The 20,775-nt window shown below is 40.4% G+C and overlaps 1 protein-coding gene across 1 annotated transcript in view; it reads right to left on the bottom strand.

Moving 5' to 3' along the window:
• Positions 1-20,775, bottom strand: part of THSD7B (thrombospondin type 1 domain containing 7B) — a 248,501-nt gene that overhangs the window by 191,329 nt on the left and 36,397 nt on the right. Inside the window, exon 3 of the mRNA XM_083865429.1 lies at positions 3,827-4,622. Within this exon, the coding sequence (XP_083721555.1) occupies positions 3,827-4,622 (796 nt within the window). The remainder of the gene's footprint in view (positions 1-3,826; positions 4,623-20,775) is intronic.

The raw sequence follows: 20,775 nt of genomic DNA, 5'->3' as shown, positions 1-20,775 counted from the left end.
CCTTTGTTTCTTGTGCTTTTAAATAAAAGCAAAAGAAATGAGAGACAAAACTTTTGAAAAGAACATTAGAAAATAAAACATCCTTCTTCTCCAACAGCTCAGGGATTTGCTTTCAAGCCTGAGCACTGAGGCTTGATTCCTACATCTGCCAGGAGGAATGTGAACATGGAATTCCTCTCCCACATCGGAATCACAACCATCAAATAGCATTTTACAGCACAGCATTTTCACCTCCGGACTGTAGAATTTTGTATTCATCCAGAGAACAGAAGAATGTCAACACTGAAACTGCAAATATTTTTTTTCCTAAAAATGTACAACAGCAAAGTGGCTAAGCACAATCCACTAGGAAATGGATAATGGAAATTTAAATTACAGAGGCAAACAAAAGAGCTGAATGCTGCTCCACCTCCGCCTTGACAGATGGGTTGTCCCTTGACTGAGTTTGACCTGAATTTTCACTTACAAAGTAAAGTAAACAGAAACCCAAATCCAGCTCTATTATATCACTGTTGTCATTTAACACATAGAATGAAGAGTTTAAGAAATATGTACATAAAATACTCCTAATCCAAATAATAACAACAAAAAATGCCTTATAACTGTTTGCTCCTGACTTGAACTTCTCAGGATGGTTAGCTGAGCGCACACATCAGGTTAGAAAATCAGGTTAAATTTATTTAGAATTTCAATGTCTAACCATGCACATTTATTTTACTAAATGGCATCTTAGTGTCTAACCTAAACAACCTTTTATTTTTAAAAAAAGAAAAAAGAAAGAAAGGAAGGAAGGAACTCAAGTGCCTTTGTCTCATTATTCTCTAGATTTTTACAACTGTGACAAGTCAGAAAGACAAAAAGAGTAGAATTTCTTTCACATTCATTTCTTGCCCCTTTTTCACAGGTTTTTTTTTTTTTTTTAAACTGTATGAAAGTGCTTATGTTTGAATCTGTTATTGGATGTAAGGCTTAATGCACAACTGAAACATTTTTCTGAAAAGAAACCTGAATTCTATCTGAAACAGTATGAAAAAAAAATCCAACCTTTTAAATAAAGAAACTCTTTAAAAGGTTCAAATTGAATCCATAGCTACGGATGCTGTTTTGATGTTATACCTTTTATTTTCATGAATATAATGTTTCTACACCAAAACAGTTTCTGAGCAAAAGTGGACCTGTCTCGAAGCCTACTGATGTTTGGCTGTTCAATTGTTGTCATTTCAGGTGTTTTCGAAAAGGTCTGTCCCTCTCTTTCCTCTTCCTTTGTCCCTTTTCCTTTGCTTTTGAGAAATGTGGAAGCTCCAGACTGAAAAGATATTTTATCAAAAACATCCCCATCTCTGTAGCACATGCAGGCTTTCACATGCTTATGCTCCTCTCCAAGTAAGAGAGAGTTATTTACAGCCCTGCTGTCAGACACCAGTAAATTAAATAACCATGGTAATAAATTAGGCATCTTTGCCATTTCATTATAAATTAGGTGGCAGGATGAGGACGCGGCCCCTCTGCTCTGGTGGCCCTTGGTGGTGGTTTATCTGACCATTCCTGTTACCTGCAAGAACTGGGCAATGGTGGAAGGCAGAGCCCTGGCAGACCAGCAGCTCAGAGCCCACAGTTAAGGCACATCTTGGGATATTCCTGTCCCTTGCCTCAGTTTTCCAGAAGTTTAGTTTACAGTGGTGATTGCTTAGAAATGGGAAACATCAGCCAGGAAAACGCAGGAGCACAAATAAGGCACTTCTTTCCTGGTTTACAGCAGACACCTGGCTGCCTGCCAGCCCCCACTACAGGGTTATGCAAATGCATTTACTCTTCTTTATCAGTAGCCAAAATACCACTGCTGGTGTAAAGCAACATCTGTAAGACTGGGTCTGCTCTTCAGAAGAACAGCAGCAAATCTGCTGCACAACAAAACGAGGAGGACACTACCAGGGGGTGCCTAAAGGGAGTCACTGTCAGGAGTATTTGATATCTGTGACACTCCAGCCCTGGAACTAAACACGGATTGCATTTTGGGCTGGATTTTCAGCTTTGAATTTTAGGTGTAAAAGGAGAAGGGAAAAGTGTGTGAGTGTCTGGATGCTGTAACATGACATGACCTTTTCTCCTCTACTCAATCAATGGGCTTTGCTCTTGCATTTAGAGTAAGAGTAAAGGATGGGTCAGGCCCAGCTCTGCAGTAAATCTGAGACACAAGCTCAGCAGAAAAAGGCTGCCAGGAGGTGGCTAATGGAGCTGTACACTCCCAAAAAGGGGGCCAGATCAGCAAAAAACCCAGAAAGGCACAAGAAAGAAGACAGCTCGATCAGGGATAGTCACTAAAACTAAAACTCTCAGCACTCTGTGCACTGGCACCCAGAAATTCAATGTATAACACAGAAGAGGAAACACTTAGAGAAAGTTTCCATTTCCATTCTTAGAGCAAAGAGAGCAGTGAGTGTGTGAGGGCAGAGCAAGTGAAATTTTAACAAAATCAGGATCCCCCTCCCAGAGCCTCTGATAAGGAATGAGATACAAGAGGCAGGAGAAAGTTAACAAGTGTTAACAGACATAAACCTGCTGCTGGTCACACTGTGGAATAAATCAAAAGTGAATCCATTAAAGTCAAGCAGCTACATGAGCATAAAATCTGTATATTTAGAATCAGCATACATTAAGAGACAAGGAATAAAGTCGAGATGTTAGAAACTGCTGGAACATTTCACAAAGCTTGACTTTTTTCCAACTGATAAAAAAATACTTCATAGTTGGCTATGGGTGTAATAGGAGTGGGTAAGAAAAAGGGTTAGAATTCGTATTTTCACCTTTGTGTGTGTGCAAGATCACTGCAGAAATAAATAGGGGTAGAGAATTGTATGTAAAATAACCCCTTATCTCTGCCATTTGAGTTTGTGCAGGTGCCAGCAGCTATGGATTACTGAGAAACAGATTGATTTCTGCAAAATTCAAGAGCAGGATTTTTCAAGAACTTCCAATTTCCTTGAAAAACAGAGCACAGTAAGATCACCAGAAATTCTGACTTTTGCAGAAGCCAATCAATTTATCAGTCATCTGTAGCTACTGGCACCTACCCAAATTCAACCTGAAGTCAAACAGCAGAGCTCAGCTTAAATTTAAATGTGAGAAATAGAAAGAATAAATCTTTTCATTATTTGCTGCATAATACTGTAACCTTCACACTCAAATTACAGCAAAGTAACCTATATAGACAAAGAGAAATCATTAGATAAGGACAGAAATCAACAACCTCTATCAAAGATGGGCATACCAGTCACCCATCCTGTACCAGTACCCAAGAGTTATACCCAGACAGGAAGGCTCCTCAATAAGGACAATCCCAGGTTTACTCACTGATTTCTTTCCAAAATATACCTTCTAGCATATTCACAAGGCCAAACTTTTCAGACTTATTTCATCCTGTATTGATCTGTAAGAATGAAGGAGTTTAAGCAGATGCAATCTTAGCCTCTTATACCAAATATATGCAGTACATGACTGAGAATGAAACCTCCCTCACCAACAGCCAGGACCCAGCAACAGCACAAAGTGATATATAATTCCATTTCCTCAAAACAACAACAACAAAACAAGACCTAGAAGAGAATTATTAAAAATATAAAAATAATTAAACAGTCGCAAATCACAGAAGAATGCAAAATCTTCAACATATGCTAGAAAGGAATTAAACCAAGAAGAGGTTCATAAAGAAAACACATAAAAAATTCCATTTCAAACTCAAGAACAGGACTCGTGATGCTGCTGGGCAGAACCAGTGCTCCATCACACAAATCCAGTGGGGATGACATGGAGCAGGAATCAGCCTTACCTCAGCTCGGCGTGTTTGCCATCACTCCTGACACACCTGACCTGCCTGGTTTGGTAGCCGATCTCCACCTCCCCGGCACGGTGCTGGGGACGAGAGCCGGCAAATCCAGATGTGCTTTGCTCTCCAGAGTCCGACCCCAACTCCAGCATAGTCCTCCCCGCCAGCTCCGCGTCTTTAGGATGGGGCAGCCGGCATTCACCCCACGGGCCCAGGCGGAGGCTGTAGGTGTGCTCCTCCTCTCCGAGGGGACAGGCAGGAGCCGCACAGGCTCTGGACTCCGTCAGGCTGGGGCACGGGGCTCCGCCGTAGAGCGGAGGGGCAATGATGGCCCGTGTGCGGTGCTGCAGGCTGCGGGCACAGCCTGTGCCACACGGGGACCAGCCAGAGAACTGTGACACCACGCAGTCCCGAGGGCAGGGCACCAGGCAGGCCTGCTCCGCGGGCGGCTGAGGGCTGAAGTGCTCGCAGATCTCGCTGGACACCACGGTCCGGTTCAGTTTCTGCAGGCAGCGGACGCTGCGGCGCTGCAGCCCGTGCTGTGCCGTGACACAGAGCTCGGCTCCCACCTCAGCACCCGCGGCCGAGGCCAGCCCGCACCTGTCCCATCCCGAAACCTCCCACTCGAACAGCTCCAGGTGCCAGTCGCAGACTTTAAAGCACCTCCGCTGGCTCTCGGGCTTGTCCTGCTGGTCGCAGTTGGCGTGGAATGTGGTCCAGCCCTCGGCGTGGGTGCACCAGACGGCGCGGCTGCGAAGGCCCCCCGAGCCACAGTCTCCGATGCAGCGGCCCCAGTGACCTGCAAGAGAGAAACGCTGGTGAGAAATGCCACAAAATAAATGCTCCCCCACAGATCTGTGCTGACACCCAGCACAGCATCGCACAACCACAAGGCCAGAAAGTCATAACGGTTTTGGTTGGAAGGCGCCATAAAAGCTCATCTCATTCCAAACCTTTGCCATAGGCAGGGACACCTTCCACTATCCCAGGCTGCTCCAAGCCCTGTCCAACCTGGCCTTGGACACTTCCAGGGATGGGGCAGCCACAGCTTCTCTGGGCACCCTAATCACTCTCTGGTTGGGAAAGATGGGACAGGAAGGACTTGTGGATATGACTGTCTGGTAAGAAATACTGCAGATGTAAAACCTGTGAGTGAAATAGAAATGAAAGCCAGCTTTGACATGTAGGCATGGGAGGTAGGAAAACGGTGATGAGCTGGAGATGGGTTGAAGGACAGAAAACAAATGGACTCAGGAATGTAGCCTTTCCACCCTGCCAAGGCATCAGGGAACAAGTACATAAAAAAGTAATCTTTAGAGTTTAGAATATAGGATGATATGGTAATATAGTAGTTCTTATAGGCTGCATGCAAAGTTTGTAGGTTTTGTATCTTGCGCCACTTGGTCACTGTAAATTAGAATATTCATCACAAAAGGAGATATAATGGATTGTAACAAGGTGCTCTCTCTCTTGCTCTTTTCCTCCACGCTCTTGCTCTTTCCGCCCCCTGTTGCTTGCTCTCTTCCCCCTGCTCTTACCCTGCTTCTACCCCTTAGCTCTCTTCTACCCTCTCTCTCTCTTCCCTTTCTCTTTTGGGGCTTCCCTTCAGCCCAGGCTGGTGGCTGAAGGCAAAGCCCTCTTTACCCACAACCCTTGCAATAAAACCACGTGTTTCTAGAATATCTCAGGTCTGCAGAGTTCCTTGTCCCTGCCGTCCACGGATGCTACTACACCCCTGATTAAAGAATTCCTTCCTAACATCTCACCTAAATCTTGCCTCTTTGAATTTTAATGTTCCCCCTTCTCCTCTCTTTATCTGTGTTAAAAAATATAAATCATATATAAAATATAAGCCATATCCTGCCATGTATTAAAAAGCAAATAACTACCAGCTGGCCCCTAAAATTGGTTAAATGCCTCCTAAAGGCTGCGAGTCGCTTCTCCCAGTGTACTCGCATCACTGAATCACTTGGAGAAATCTGAGGAAAAAAGAAAATGCCTCACAGTGCTTCAAATTAAAGGCAAGCCTTTAATTTCTGCGGCAGTAAAATTCATCCCAAATGAATATTTAATTTCATTTGTACAAATTAATATAAAAATGATCATAAAAGAACAATCATCTAATAGGAAAAGAAAGTCAAGTTAGATAAGAGGAAAACAGTCTTTAATAGAGCAATTAGTCAACAGAATAAACTGCAACCGGGAAGCAGCAGAATCATCATCCAAAAGGGATAAAACAGCGAGGATAAATACATGAAAATAATCACCCTCAAGGTACACTGAGTAAATCGTTTCCACTTGCAGCACGTGGCATTAGGAGAGGTGGCAAAGCCATCGTTCTGGAGGAGAAATAAAACCAAAATAAAACCCAGCAATGTCATTTTGAGTTCTGGAGCACATGAACATGCCTATGTAATCATATGAATCTTACTTGAGGATGTGCAAGTGAAAGCAATCAGACAAGGCTAAATAGAATGATTTGTCTGTGAAAATATTATTCAATAAAAAGCCACCAAATCAAAAAAATAATAACAGCTATAAAGTATAAAATTGCTGGCAAACTAAAGAGCAAAGGTAGGGAAAGCACTCAGGCCGAATCTTAACTATTAAAGGGATTTTGATGATCATCTCAAGGGGGTGTTATCTCATTCCTAAGTTTAAAAACTTTCCAATACCTCATAAAAGAGCCATTTTGTTCAGTACAAACATTGCATATGTAATTCTTGCCTGGAAATACACTGCAACTGGCCTATCTTTTCTACTTTCTCAAGGCAGGAAATGAACTTGCAGCAAATAAGTTGATTTATATTGAGCAATGCTACTGCAGTCAATATTTTTAAATATTGATTTTAAAACTACCGGAGTCAGTTACATGTTCACACTACAAAACCAAACACACACAAAAACCAAAACCAGTCCCATAACAGCTCCAATTATAATCCCAGGTATTTTGTTCAGGCAATGGTGGTTTTGTTGGCAATCCCATTTTTCTTTCTCTGTGAATGGAGGAGTTGATCCTCCAGAGACAAGGGCTTGACATCGCGTAATGAAAAATTAAGGTAAATAAATAAAAACTCCTGATCTTTTTTATTCTTAGGAAAGGAGGGAAAGCAGATAGGAACTGGATATAACTAAACTTCTTTTCCAATAGATCCCATGTTCCTCCTGCCCCATCCTTCAAGCCAGGGCTTCAGCTCAGGCACCTTCAGCAGTGGTGGGGCAAGAAGGGATTGCAGAGTCTTCGAGGTTTAGACAGCTCCAGCTCTTGCTGAATCCCTCAGGCTATGTGCAAAAATCTTTGTCCTTTTTACGCCTCTGTTTCACACCAAAAGACATCAGCCCAAGGTAAGGACTCAGCCATGACAGGTATCTTGAATGGGAAAAAGGAGCATCAAACTCTAGTGTGCTCTACAAGCTGTCCTACTCTAATTACAGGCTTTCAACAGAATCTGGTGTGCTTAAAAAACTAAGTTAAAAAAAAATAAGTAATCTTTAAATATGCTTTTGAAGTTCAGTTACAGAGAAGAGACCCATTGATAACTTAAACATCCATCCTTGGTACTTCACCTTGATCTAACAGAATATTCTTTTCTAATGCCACCAAGATTTGAAACCAGACACCAGATTATGTAAATACTGTCATCTAAAGATAATAGTCAAAATTCAGACCTCAACTCCTGGGTGGCTTTTTATTAACAGAGAAAAGTACCAATGATTAAGCATTAAAACCTAATTGTATCATGAACTTATTTATTTCTGTGCAGCACTTCAGCAAAGGCAGTTTAGTTTTTTGAGATGTGGAAGTTTCCATACAGGAGAAGTTTCATTTTCACCAGTTTTATTTAAAGAAAAAAAAATTTAAAAATTATTTCCCCTTAGCATTGAACAGAACAGTATTTTTTACACATCAATAGGACCTTGAAACACCAAGAACCAATCAAGGATTTACTATTTCTTAAGATAGTGAATTGCATTAAAAATAGCATTAAACCCCTCAATGGAGGAATGCCAAACAGTTGGAGCAGATAAAATCACTCATCAAACCCACCACTGATCTCTCCCTACTGCACAGAACTCCTCTCTTTAGTACTTTTTATACACTCCTGGTGCTGCTCATGAACTGCTCTACTCATGAACAGCAGAATGATCACTCCTCACAGGAGTGAGACACTCAGCTGAAGCCAGAAGCAAGAACTGGCCATTATTTAAAGTCAGATGTGAATTTAGAATGAAAAATTACAAAAAAAAAAAAAAAAGCCCACAAGCAAGAACTTGTAAGTAATTACACTGTCGTTGGACACATTACAATTTGCAATTATTCCCTGGCAAACATGCTAAAAACAAAGACTGCTCTTGGCATACCAGAAAAAGAAGCATGAAAAAGAAAGCCAAAAATCAGATGCAAAACCCATTACTATAGATTTTTTTTCACTTCCTGACAATCTCCTCAGGACGTGGCAGTAAACTTATCCACAATGTTTCCCTGCTAAGTTAAATATCCTGTTCAGTAGCTTAAATGAGGAGAAAGCTGTAAATACTTCCTAGTCAATAGTCCACTTTGTAATTAGAATTTAATTATTTTTAGAAGGCTCATATTAAATTTACACTTTTCTCAAAATATATCTGAGTCAATTAAAAGAAACATCTCAGCACACTGTGAATTATAATAATAACTGTGTTATAAACCCACTGGAATTTAGGCATCAGAAGCCTGAACTTCAGAAATGTGCTCTAAAACTCCCCATCTAGAATGGAAGGCCACTGGTAATTGAAGAAGACAACTAAACAAAAGGAAATTAATTTAACAGTGATCTGTCTATAGGAAGTACAATAATATGAAGATAAAGGATTGATAAGTCTGTCTCTAATGTGTTGTAACCTAATCAGATGTTTGATCACAGCAGGACATGGATGGGAGAAAGAAACTGTGGATTTACATGGAAAGAGGGAGGCTCCAAGGTGGGTGTAAGTAAAAACCTCACTGCTGTGAGGATAACCCTGGGAAAAGGCTGCCCCAAAGGACTACAAAACCTCATCCTTGCAGGTTTCCAAGATCTCACCAAACAAACCCTGAGGAACCTGGTGTGCTTTCAACGCTGAACCTGCTCTGTGACAAGGTTCAACCAGATGACCTCCTGCGGTCCTCTTCAACCTGGGTTTCTCTATGTAGGAGCATTTAACTGAAAGCAAGGCTTCCACCAGCAGGATGCCAAAAAAAAAAAAAGGTTTTCACTAATAAAGAACACTGAGATTTGCTAAGTACCAATAAACACACAGCAGCATGAATAACTTCCTCAGTCAGCCAAGCCAAAGTGAAGTTCAACCAAATCACTATTTCCAAAAATGAGAAGTGAAACAAAACTTGCTGGGCTCACACAAAAATCGTAACAGATAGATGAGGTGTCTTTGTTTATGAACAACTGTGAACAAAGACATCCCACTGTTTCTTTCAGGTCATCTGTAACACTAAAAGCAATGACATGAAAGGGATTAGTAAGTCAAGACAATCTATTAAAGCCAAATTACACATTGTTCTGTTTCTCATCTTTTATCAGCCAGAAAGAGCTGTACTATCACCTCATACAGCTTCTCTAACCCCTTTCAAAACATGCAATAACACAGCAACTGGAGTTGATTTGATGCACTGTGCACTGATTTGTTTTTCCTGCCAACTAGACCTACCTACAATTGCACCATAATTGTGTCTGAAAAGGATGCAGTGACATCTGCTCTCTGACACACAGGTCACACACACATAAGGCAAGAAGGCTATACAGGCAATAATTACACTTTACAGACAAAATAAAACACCACTGAACACCAAACTCAGAAGAGGAATCCCAATAAAAGCTGCTTAGTAAGTATGTTATTACTTCATAAGAATTGCCAGAATAATTAAGCTCTGTTTATTGTGACATTTTAGCTTAATTGAAACCATTTCACCATCGAAGAATTCATTCAATAATAAGCATCTCCCACAATGACTCTGTCCCTGTTGCTATGCTCTGATTTGCAAACTTAGCAGAAGATGAGTAATCAGTAAAATAGAATATTGTGTTAGTAATTTGTATCAGATAATAGATATGCTCCAGTGAAGGAACACTGAAAAAATTAATGGACAACCATTGGAATAGTCCTATTTACTACCCATTTTTACCTTCTCTTTCAGTTTAATTATCAAATTTAGGAGCGATTGTTCAAGACCTTAACAACTTGCTTTTGAACAGAATCTCCTAATTCTTATCCATCATAACAAAGACATACAACTTCATTTACTGAGGAGTAACTCCACCAGACGTGACATAACTCCCCAAAATCCCTGCAGCATTCACTTTAATTGAATACTTCTGCTTGAAATGTTCCAGAATCCCTCTGAATGTCATCCTTCCACCAGAGCAAGGTTATGGGAAGTGCCAAGCTCCAGCTCAGCCCATGAATTCTGAGAACAGGTAACAACTGACTCGGAGAACACATGAACCTATTTCTAAAGGCACTACAGCTAATTAATCTTCACTGTTAGTAAGAGACAAAAAATAAATTCCACTGAGTGCGTTTCATCAGAATAACTGGTTGTTTTATGAGGAGGTTTTATGAGATTTATGTAATTTTAATGCAATTTTATGAGAATTATGCATGTTTTATGAGATCTGGACGTATATTTATTTCTCAAAAGCCTAAACTATTGAAGATCATACAAACTACAACACAGCTCCTCACCAATGTTTTTTTTCTTGGCGTGATACAAAGGCATTGTGGTTCTTGGCACATCATGCCAAGAAAAGCAATTCTAAAGATTTAGATAAGGATCCTACAGCCACATCTTTTCTTGCAGACTAAACAGGCTAAAATCTTTGGAGTCTAAGACACCAGATCTGGTCTGTTTCAGTATTTCATAATACAAAGAAATGTTAGTATTGCTGCAGTTGGCTGAACTGCCCATTCCCTCACTTTCTAAAAGAGCCCTCCTGCCTCTTTGCCCTGCATCTACTGCCACATCTCAGCCAAAATATAGATTATTTTTCTAGCCTGTTCTTAAGTCTCTCAATTATTTTCCTATTTATTATTAACAGCAATTCATTAAATCCCTTTGTACTATAATCTGTATGAAGGATTCTATACAAAAGACTATTGTTCTATCTGCAGTGTGTCACACAGGGCATAAAAAATTCCTCTGATTCCTGGAATTAATTTTAAATATCTGCAGCACTTTTTTAAACTTTCATGACCTACACAAATGAGCAATTCAGCAGCTTAGTTATTCATCTTATTTCAGATCTGAATAAATGTGAAATTTAGTGACTTACAGCCATGCAGCAGTTTGTTCCAATTTTACATTTCAGGTTTTTCCCTTATTATCCATATGCTGCAACACTCAAGACACACTCCAGCAAGAAAGACGTTCTGCAGCAGAATGTAATGAACACTGCTGTTTATGGAAATACAGAGATTTACTAACCCCTTGGCACTGGAAGGCAGGGCTTCCCAATATTAAGAACTAATGTAAACGGTATTAGCTGAGCTACTCAATCATGTGCCCACACCCCAGAGACAGCCCAGGGAAAAATATTCTTTCCTTTCAACTCTCAATTAAAGAATAGAAAAATAAAAAATACCCTCACACATCTCAAAACATTTCTGCCATATTCATCCAACACATTCTGAGGGTCTGTGAGAACAGATTTCTGCTCTTGACAGCAGTGAATATTAGGAGACCATAATGTATATAAGCTTCTGTACTGAAAAACAAAAAGAATAAATAGATCTTATCAACAGATTACAACTCTAAATTGTTTACTGCATGTGAGATTAAAACCACCTCAGTACTGGAATTATAAATAGCTATAATCAAACTCTGGCCTTTTTGGAATTCCAAACATCTATGGAAACCGATTCTTTTTAAAACATAATAGCCTTTGTAAGGTGTTTGTAAATGTAACCTTAAGAGCAAAAGAAATGTTTCTTCAGTCACTCCATCTTGACTCTGGGGCTTGTAATCCCCAACAGGAACTGTTATTTCTCAGTGGGGCAAAAAAAAAAATCCAAAACCAAAATCAACACAAGACAGGTTACAGAGCACCTCCTGTAACACAAACAGCGGTTTACCAGTGGGGGCCATGGGGAAATCATGGGCATTGCTGGACACATTGTTAGCCCCCAGTTACACTTTAATCTTTTCTCAAGTCCACAGGAAATCTCAGATCACTTCAAGCAAAATGAAACAAGAAGTTGAGGAGGTCCACTCTGATATCTGCAGAGAAGTAGAAAGAAGAGAGAGATATTTGTGAATGGGGTTTATTTCTTACTTGGCTCCAGGAACTGCGTGATTCAGAAGTCTCTCCAGTTGGATACAGCTCCCTACACCACTGCTTTCATACCAGCAGGATTCACACAGAGGTTTTCCTGCTTCTCCCACACACTGCCCTCTCCTTGCTGCCCTTCACACAGGCAGTCACTCTGAGATATTCTTCAAGTATGGAAAGCTTAGGTGTCACCTCAGTCCATGTTCTGCTAACAGCCCAGCTGGGATTCACTCAGCTCTGTAGAATCCACCTCATCTGCATCTTCACAAGGAACCTCAGCAAACACCACCAAGATCATAAAATCACGGAATGCTTTGAGTTGATAGGGGCCATAAACACAATCTCAATTCCAATTTCCTTTCCACTAGACCAGGTAACACCAAGCCCTGTCCAACCTGGCCTGGAACACTTCCAGGGAAATGGGGCAGCCACATTTTCTCTGAACTGCCTGTGCCAGGGCCTCCCCACCCTCACAGGGAAGAACCCATGAAGACAGGGAAGACTGTCACTCATGGACTCCTGAGGAAACCAAGATAAGAAACTTTCTGTCAAAGGTTCACTGCTCTGAGACAAGGCTTTGGTGGGACAGCTGGGGGGAGGCACTGGCACCAGTTCAACATGTCCTTATTCGAGCTCCAAGACACACAGAGGATTCTTATTTTAGTTCTGTAATAATTCATTACCCAGCAAACACCAAAGATCCAGCCCAACCTCTCTTCCAAATTGTGGCAACTGCAGTTTCTAATTTTCTTGGCCTTTCATGAAGCCTAAATTATGTTTGTTCATTGAAATAACAGCAAAATTAAAATCTGTTTCAGAGAAAAAAGTTGTGAAATAATACAGCAATCTGCACACCTGCAAAACCTTTCTGAAGTATCCAAATTTACTTCACAAGCACATTATCACAGAAATACATGCATCCCCCTCCAGACATCATTTTAAGGGAGAACTATAATTTTTCTGCTCAGCTTCATCCTATTTCCAAGTTACATATTTCATAACCCACCACAGCCCAGAAGCCCACATACATTTTCAGCTGCTGCAGCCAGCAGTATGTGATGGTAAAGGAATCAAAACCCAGAGCTGCTCATGGAGGTGCTACCAAGTCTGGCTGGGGTGAGACAGAGGAGCTGCTTTAGGTGTCCTTCAGCCTCCTGCAGAGCTGATGTACCTACAGATGTGTCCTGGGCAAGTTCTCCAGGTGAGACCTCTGGTGAGTCCCACTTGGAGCAGCCCCTGTCCCCTTGCTCTGGAGCAGAAGTGGGGCTGCCCACAGCGCCTGGAACAAGGAAAGGTGAAACACAGACATCGTGTACTTCTACAGAAATACCTTCTCAACCATATGGGCCACTGATTATTCCTAATAAACATTATAGAAGAGTTATACAATACAACGGGCAGGAGCCCCATGGAGCCCAATAGCTGCTAATTAGTATTTCTGCAAAGATGGAGAACACCTATAATAACAATTCCCTGGCAACAGCATAATTAATTCATGTGAAATGTTCTATTTTTAAACATGTGCATTATCAATTCTATAAAAACTGGACCGAGGTTATTGTAGAACTGTACAAATTGCTTTTACTGGGCATTTTCACTTTATTTACCGTCCATATTTAATTATCCCCTTTCAATTATTAATCATTAAATTTCCATTTACTCTAGATATTCCATATTCTCGAGGAAAAGAGTTTTTAAAAAGCACAACTCGCTGTGTTGTGTGGAAATAGCTGTGCAGGAATAAACCAAATGAGTAGCTATGCCTAAACATGGAATATAAGTGTTCTCCAGCATTAAATCAGTTTGATTGTGCCACAGACACTGGGAGCACTGGCTGCTGACAGGAGGGTGGCTGAGCAATCTGAGAGGGACAAAGAGCTCCAGTTTCCAGTGCATAGCAGGGTGAAAGTTTTGAGATGCCAGTGGTTTTCCCTTCAGGGAAGAAGGACAGGCACACACTAAAAAAAAAAAAACAAACCAACCCAAAACCATCTCCCACCCTCCCCCCCGCTCCCCGCAAAAAAAAAAAAAAATCTAAATCCAGTTCAAGTTCACAAAGTTCAATTTGGAGAGGGGGGAAATTAATTAATGTAATAGGAAAGCAAGAAAAAAGAAAATAATGTCCTAATTGAAATAACTCCCATCACATCATAAATTCTGCTTCTTGACAGCAGAACAGAATACTAAAATGCTTCAGTTTGCACTCGGGGAACATGATTACATTGCCTCATTCAGGCTTGCAGGTGTTAAGATAAGAAAAATCTTGGGAATCTTGTGCCAAGAATTACAAAATATAACCAAGTACATTGTATCTGGATGAGTGTGTGAAGAAAGAAAAATCTCCATCCCATCTGGAGACAGATTTTGCCAGGCATCATTCCAAACGACTGCACATGCAGGTAAGTGAGAGCTAAATATGGTCAGATTAAGATCTGAACATCAGGCCACACTGAGATCCAGGGGCTGTATTAACCCATGAAATTTTCTACAAGTTTTAATTTTAATTTAATTTTTTTTCCTTTTCCAGCTGAGATTAATTCCAAAGGAGCAAAAGCCAGTAATGCTCCAAGGACAAAGAGAGAAGAGAGTACCATTGTTTGGGCCATAAATTGTATCAGACCCTTACCAGGAGCCCAAGAGTTTCAAGCCCTGCAAGGTGTTAACCCACACTCCAGGCTGGGAACAAGCACGTTTAGGGGAAGGGGCAGAGTTTGGGATGCTCTTTTTCAATATTTGCACTTCTGAAATAAAGAAAACTGAAAGAAGAACATCAGTTCCAGTAAGTTAAAGATGGAAGTGTGTTCAAACATCAAACTGCACCCTGCAGTACTCAGGAGTCAGCCTTAGCAGACTGGTAGATCTTCACTCCCTCTTTGGCAGGTGTTTTGCTCACACTATCCTGAATTTATAGTGGGTTTGCATTTCTGAATGGCCTTCATCTATCACTGAAATCCTAACAGATGGACACCTTTACTTACATTTCCACAGCTTCAGCACAAGGGATAAAACCATCTCCTCTGAGACGTTTAGGCAGCTGATAATACCTAATCCTGAGGCTGCTTTTCCTAGCACAGCCTCACATTTCTCTCAAAAACCACTACCAGATGTGGCAGGCAGCTTTCAGCTTTTCTGTTTGCTGAGCAGAGATGAACAATCTTGAACTTGGAAAGCTGGTCACTGTTCCCATAAAAGATCTCACGCCCTGACTTTTTGAAATAAAAGAACGGTGACATGGGAAAATATCAGTTACAGATGCACATATGCTGTAGGTGTATTTCACATCCAAACAAAGGCATCTGCTATCACAATGTCAGGCCACACTTTGCAACTGGAACATTTTTTAGAAACAGACGTTCTTACACATAAGTAATCATTTAACAAGGCCTCCGAAAACGAAGCCCTTAATAGATTTAATTAACAGGTTAATGATGTGCATAGCATGCGTGCTCTCAAAAGCAAAGATTTTCACATTAAGCTTGTTTCTGTTTCACAGAAGCAGCTTTCTGTAGAATATCTGTGCTAATGTAATTACACATCTGGCACTTCTGCTGCTTTCAATTGCAGAGATATTTACAAACAGTGCTAGTAATTTGCACAAGAGCACCTATCTGTTCTACTGTTTTACACTGCAAATAAAGATATTTGCATGAAGATCCAGCTGCAAAGAGTCCTCTTCTGTACTCCTGAGCGGTTCTATTGAATGTATAAAATGATCTTTTAGCCTGCACAATAAATCTAACACACTGATGTCATGACTGCCTGAGATACCTGCATAAACTAAGCCTGCCTTGGGTTTACCTTGATATAAAGGGGTCAAGTAAAAATGTTTAGATAATTTTAAGTTAAACATCAGCCCCGGTAATCATCTCTGGTTCCCTGTGCCACCACACGGCAAAACTAATGTTTTAAAATATAATTTCTTGGTGATGTTCATTCATCATCCTCGCTGTAACTGGGAAATGATGGAAAACCAGGCCAGAATAATGGAAATCCCACATTATCTCTACCAGCATTGTCAAGATAATGCAGTGGTTATTAATTTAAATACGCCTCCAAGAACTAGCACAACTTCAAACACGATTCAAGAAGATAAAAAGCCATTCCTGCCTCAAGCTGCTTTCAGTTCAATTTAGGTCACATTTAGGTTCATCAGATAGCACCTGAAATCCCTCAACTTACTAAATATTGACAGAAGATGTTGCTGCCCCAGTGTTTAATCAAAGGAGAGGATGAGCCCAAAAATCCTGACTGAAAGGAGATGCTATCAAAGGAACCTTCCAAGACCTGCTAAAGCTCAGCAATGGCAGAAAAGATAAGCCAAGAAAAATATCCCTTTCCCCTTCATATCTTAAGACACATCTGATTAAGAAAAATCATAAATTATTTAATAAAAGGAAAAAGATATATGTGTGAATGTGCATAATGCACATAACTGATGTCAAATATTTAAGTACACACAGACAGACATATAAATATGTGCTGTGAGATATTAATATCCCAATTATCCCATTCTGCTCACATTTTGGACTCAATCTGTGTTTTCCTGCTCAGTCTGTATCCAGCACACCAGAAGCATATGTAAAATGTCACGATTACCATACCATGGGTTCTGAAATATCGGAGCCAGCTCCCAACCCTTCCCTCAGGAGACACTTCCACTGCCTTGGAGGTCATGATGGAGGCTGGGGACACTTCTGAAGATCAGATTATCACAGGCAATGGACAGAACACTGAAATCTGGTAACCTAATTATTCCCAAATCCCCTGAGAGTAACGCAGACAGGCAGAATGAGGAGTGATTTTGGGCAACAGGGCAATAAAAACACTTAGCTAATAATCCTGAACCACAGATTTCAAGTGGCTTTTAGTTTTGCTGTTTTATATGAGTAAGCTGTCTCCATATGAACCAGCTCATTAGCATGCCCCAGCTGGTTCATTAACCAGTACATGAAGATTCAGTATCACCACAGGAAAACAAGAAACTGCTACAGAAAGAAATTCCTTAAGAAACGGGGAGGGCTATCAGGGCTTTTCCAGAAGGAAATCCAGCTCTTGGGTCTTCTCTCCTGGTTTAAAGAATTGCAAAGTTCAGAGTAGAGTTTGTGTAACTATCCACCAGCCACAGGAAACCTGTCTGCACCCACAGCAGATGGGGAACACTCAGCTGTAGACAAATCAGACTGGTACTTCTGCGAAATAAGAAAAATTGGCTTTCCCACTAAGGATACTGACATAACTGCTCTTAATTGAGTTTTAATTCCACTAGGAATTCTTTAATTCAATGAAGCCACTTGGAAACAGTATTCTATTATAAATGTCTATTCCTTTCTTACGATTCCCATAATAAACTTTATTCAGAATATTCTGAGGTAAGTAAAGCCAATTTGATTTGGGATCCTTTGAACAGTAAGCCATATATTTTACATATACAAAGAGAAATGACTGGTCAAATGCAGAAATCAATGAAGAAAAGGGAGCTAAGAAAATGCAATCCATATTCATTACATGTTTAAAACATTTACAGTCTGCCCTATCTGAAGTTTAGAAATTCAAGATATTCATCATCTTTGAAAATTGATCTTAAATGACTTGTATTCCTTCTGCGATGATGCAGAAAGATTTTTAGTTTATATCTAATCTTGATACTGCTCTGCACACATAGAAAGGGTGTTCCAAAAAGTATAAACTAAAAGCAAAACCAGGCTGTATATGGCTAGTAATCTGCATAAACTTTAGGTCTTTTTAAAACAAACAAAAATTCCAATTTCTTTAAACAATATTTACTGTTCACAGGATGTGTGTTTTTAAAATCCTTTCTTAAAGCTGTTATGCTAATTTTGAACTGTTTCTACTTTAATGCCTTAAGAACAGAGAAAACACCTCCTGACCTCTGAGCTTGCTCACTCTAAGGCATTGCTGCATTGTAGGCTGCATTGTCATAGGTTCTTTTACCCAAAGACCAGTTAGTTGTCCCCTCACTCTTCCCAAACCACTCCACTGCACCATATTCCCATTATTCCACGTATTCTAACTTAAACCAATAAAACACTCTTGACAGGTAAACTTAGCAACTAAATACTCTTCCACGTTCATTTTTACTCATGCAAAAACAGTATTAATGATTACTCAGTCACCATTTCCATTTATCTAAATTTGCCTGGTTATAAAAGTTGCTGCCCAAAGATTTTTTCCCCTGATAATGACGGATGTGTGATCACACACCATATCCACAGACAGCCTTATTTATTTCCACAAGCCATCAGTCTGCACCAGACTATGAAAGCAGAAGCTTCCCACCATGTGTCCAGAAAGCCTCACACAAACTTTGCAATAAAAAGAGAATAAAATAGTGTGTGCACTCCTACATTGCCCTGTATCTTCCTGGCCCTTCAGAACAGCTTCCCGCAGGATCCTAGAGAAGAAACCATCAACATGAGCATCATATTTCTCCTGGGAGAAGACTCCAGATGCTCCCACCTCCCCAGGCAACACCCCCAGCCTTAGGATGTATGGGAGCAAGGGAAAGGTGTACAAGGTGGGAACTGTGTAACAACTTCACCTGCATGACTCTTCTCCTCCACAATGATGAGATCTGGACGAACAATGATGACCCTCTTACAGCTTCAGCCACACTGCCATTAATTAACTGGATTTATTTATCTCTTCCTCCTTAAGCAAGAGCAAGAGGAGAAAAAATTTGCCTTGCAACACTTTGACTCATATTAGAGATGGACTCTCCTCCTCAGTCCATATAGATCTGTGTGCTTTTATTCCTGAAACTGCAGCCCCAAATCCTACCAGGACTGCAGTGAAGAGGTTCCCCCAGACCAGCCCAGGCAGGGCACTGTGCCAGAACACTGGCAAACACACAAGTGTCTGCTGGAATGCAACAGATTCAAATCCTGAGTCTTGGGAATAAATCAGCCTCAGTAAGTAGAAATAAAGATGTTTTGCACCAGCCCTCACAGTCTTTACATATATTAGGTGCTGCAATGCCTTGGAAAAACAAGTCACCATGGCTCCCTGACTACAAAGTTCAGAGTCTTGGGTATTGCAACAGACCTTAATCTTTTCAAGTAATTCATTTCATTTCACATGTAATAGCTGAAGAACACTATGCATAACAAAGAGACTTATGATACAAACTGATTTATTTTTTTTTCAATACCAACTAATAAGAACATTTTACAAATTCTTCCTTAGATTAAGGATGTACTAAAGCCCTTCTCAAGTTTCATATGTGAATAAAACCATCCATAACAAGAAGTCTGTAGGGCTTTCTATATTCATAATTTATGGGGAAAAAACAGATTTTCCCTATCAAAATTTTGGTGAGGCTTGAAAACACCTTTTTACAGTCACCCTAAAAAACCCTCCAAAATCATGCAATTATAATGAAATTGCTTATACAAGCTACATTAAAATATTAACTCAGCATCAAGAATATAGATAAAGGGCATGCAGCAGTAACAACAGCATGCGCCATCAGGCCAACAGGGATTACAGCATTCAACAGCTGGACCATTAGAACAGGACACTGGGTGCCAATCACACTGATAAAAAATAAGGGGGGGGTTACTGATCACCATGCCCCAGGGAAGAGGAAGAACAGCTGCTATTTCCTGCAGAATCCATCATATTTCCTCTCTTCAGGGAATTCATGCCCTAGACAAATAAATTGGTTGGACAGGCACAAGAATTCGGTTTTTTCCAGTCTATTTTTGCGTATGTGTTTGCCAGCTCAAGGAGAAAAACACTTCTGCAGCAAGACAAAACATCTCTCCCTGCAACATCCATGTTTTTCACTCAGGGGGTTTGCAGTGTCAGGATCAGTGGACACTTGACAGAAGCATCCATGGCATCATCTTCCAAAGGGAAACAGGGACAAACTGGTCTCCGTTTTGTCAATTTGAGGTGAGCACAGTCCACATTCCTACTCTGTTTTTCATTTAACTCTGCCCTACATTTTGGATGCCTAATAATTAATTGCTAAGTTTCATTGATGAACCTCAGTTTGCCCAGAAACATTTTGAATTTCCAAATGGGTATCAGGCTGTTATATAATTTCCTTTAGGAAATCACAGCAAAGAATTCTGTATTGACTCAGACTCGCTTCCCACTGATGCCTAATCCATATTGCAATAATAATGTAAATTATCTCTGAGGAGTGGTTAGCTGTTGTGGTCAGATCACATTGCAGGCAGACAAGCTCAACCAATACACAAACTGTGAGGGAGAATGGTAAATGTGCTGATTATGTAAATGGAATTGTTTGAAGTCAAAGATGCGGGCCTGTATTTCACTGATAAAATGTGTAAAATAGGAAAAAAACACTGTGTAAGCAATTAAATTTAACTTTCTAATCAATAAAAGGCAAACTGGGACCTAAATCCACTTTATGGGATTTAGGAATCAAAGTCTTCCTGCAACTCAAAGACAGCTGTGATGCCCATTTGACTAGAGGGGAACTTACTGTAAGACAAAAATGTCACATTCTATCTTGATGCCACACACAAGAGAGTCATGTGTCATTAGATTAAGATAATTTGGTTTAATGATGCTCCTGATCTTTAGTTCTGGCTGGCATTCTCTGTAAATAAAGCTGTGCTCTAAACACTTTTGATGGCAGCATCTCACAGGAGTCTGACAGAT

Source organism: Zosterops lateralis (assembly GCF_965231275.1).
Source record: "Zosterops lateralis genome assembly, chromosome: 7".
Classification (NCBI taxonomy): Eukaryota; Metazoa; Chordata; class Aves; order Passeriformes; family Zosteropidae; genus Zosterops; species Zosterops lateralis.
Note: the sequence above shows the minus strand (reverse complement) of the source record. Positions and strands in the feature narration are given on the sequence as shown.